This window comes from Rhizopus microsporus, assembly GCF_002708625.1.
Source record: "Rhizopus microsporus ATCC 52813 unplaced genomic scaffold scaffold_19, whole genome shotgun sequence".
In the NCBI taxonomy this organism is placed as follows: Eukaryota; Fungi; Mucoromycota; class Mucoromycetes; order Mucorales; family Rhizopodaceae; genus Rhizopus; species Rhizopus microsporus.
Window position 1 is genome coordinate 6899 of NW_019671934.1, and position 2004 is coordinate 8902.

The 2004-nt window shown below is 36.5% G+C and overlaps 1 protein-coding gene across 1 annotated transcript; it reads left to right on the forward strand.

Annotated features, from left to right (window-relative positions):
- Positions 1-1560, forward strand: RHIMIDRAFT_294570 (uncharacterized protein). Its single transcript, XM_023614098.1, has 2 exons — positions 1-1197; positions 1248-1560. The coding sequence occupies exons 1-2, from the start codon at positions 123-125 to the stop codon at positions 1496-1498; spliced, it is 1326 nt and encodes a 441-aa protein (XP_023462738.1). The 5' UTR covers positions 1-122; the 3' UTR covers positions 1499-1560.
- Positions 1561-2004: the final 444 nt, after the last annotated feature.

Here is a 2004-nt window from a genome sequence, read left to right on the forward strand (position 1 = left end):
AGTCTAAAATTAGACGATTTCAAAAATTTTATTAGACACTTTCACTATCTCAAATCAGGCATTCAAAAAATTTTTCTGGATCTTTTCCCTTTTCTTCCTTAGTTATTTATATATATTTTACAATGGATTTTATCCAGTATAAGCCTGAATTTGATTATTATCCAGATAGTGAAACGGATAATGAGAGAGATGAAGATTTGGCAATGGATTATGGCTACATTCTGCAGTTAACTGACTTGGACTCTTGCCAGTCTGTTTTTGACGTCAAAATGGAGGAACCAATTGAGGAGCCGATGACAGTAGAACCAACAATGGAAGAAATCACTACCGATTTTAATGCGATATCTATTACAGAGAATAGCAAGAAGAAGAACAGATATGGCCCGGAGCAGGTTCGTGTTTTTATTGACCTTATTCAGGAAGAGGGGTTGAGTGTGCCAAAAGCTGCCAAGCAATGCATGATTCCAAGAAGTAGCGCATACCTTCTACTAAAGGAATTCAATGCAGGTAATGGCGATGTACTTCCTGGCCAATCATTAAAGAAAAAAGCGAACAGAGGTGCACCTGTAAAACTTTTACCTGAACATACAGAATTTCTTGTGAAGCTCTTCGATAAGAATCCTTCATCGACTCTTGAAATGGCTAAAGTGGCACTATCTGAAAATTTCGTAGGATTTACTATTTCCTTGCCTAGCCTTTGGAAGCACTTAACAGAATGTTTCCATTTTTCTTTGAAGCAAGCGTCGAAATACAATGCTGATAGAAACTCTGAAAGAACTCTTGTTTTTCGTCATGATATAGTACGCAAATGGAGAGAAAGTGGTGTTGACTTTCAGAAAAACTGTGTTTTTATTGATGAGGCTGGGTTTCATACTCAGATGATGAGAAGTCGCGCATGGTCGAAAAAAGGCGATCCTGCTATTGTGCAAGTTCACAACAGACGTGGAGCAAATGTTACAATTGTCGGCTGTATTTCTCCTTTTGGGACCATCAACTTTTCTAAAGTTGAGCCATTGAAGCGATCAGATATGGAGAAATTAGAGAAAGAATTTAAGGAACATGCAACTAAAAAGAGAAAAGCTAATGTTTTGGAGAATTCCAAGTCAAAACCTCTTAAAAAAGGCACAACCGCGTACCATATTGTTAAATTTATCGAAGCTGTTATGGATGTTCTTGAAAGCATAACAAAAAGGGAATGTTTATAGTTATGGACAACTGTAGAATTCACCATTCTGCATTTGTCGTAGATGCTATTAACAAACGAGGCTACAAGCCTCTTTTTATGGCTCCATATTCTCCATTTTTGAATCCAATTGAAGAATGCTGGGCTAAAATTAAAAGTAATATCAAACGAAACCCTTTAGACACTAACTCAAAACTCACGCCACGAATTGTTGAAGCATGTCAATCAGTTACTGTTGAGGACTGCATGGGATGGATCAGGCATGCCGAAGCTTATTGGGATAGATGTATGAGCAAAGAGTTGAACCTTAAATAATAGTAAAGCAATAAATTGTCTTCTAGAAAGTAATCGATTCTGTCCAGAAACAAATTCTCAGTGTCTGATTTGAGAAAGTGAAAGTGTCTAATTTAATTTTTGAACCTATCCAAATCAAACAGTTGCCGAAGTGGAAGGAGAAGATGAGGTGGTAAAGGCTCTTTCGTGCCACGCTTTATTTTCAGATAAAAAAAAAAAAAAAAAAAAAAAAAAAAAAAGCGTCCAGATTGAAATCAAAAACTGTCCAATACAATTTTTGAAATCGTCTAATTGGTTGTCGTACCTAAACGAATCCCAGTTGACTCCACTTCGACCTCCAATGTGATACATGCTCTCTGAGCTACGCTTTATTTTCCTTATATGATAATAATAATAAAAATTCCCTTCCTTCCCTATATCTTTCTAAGCCGAGCATTCGTGGATAAACTATGACTGATCCGATTAACAATAATGAACAAAGGACATACACCGAAGACGAAGTTATCGAATTACTTAGACGAGTCAAA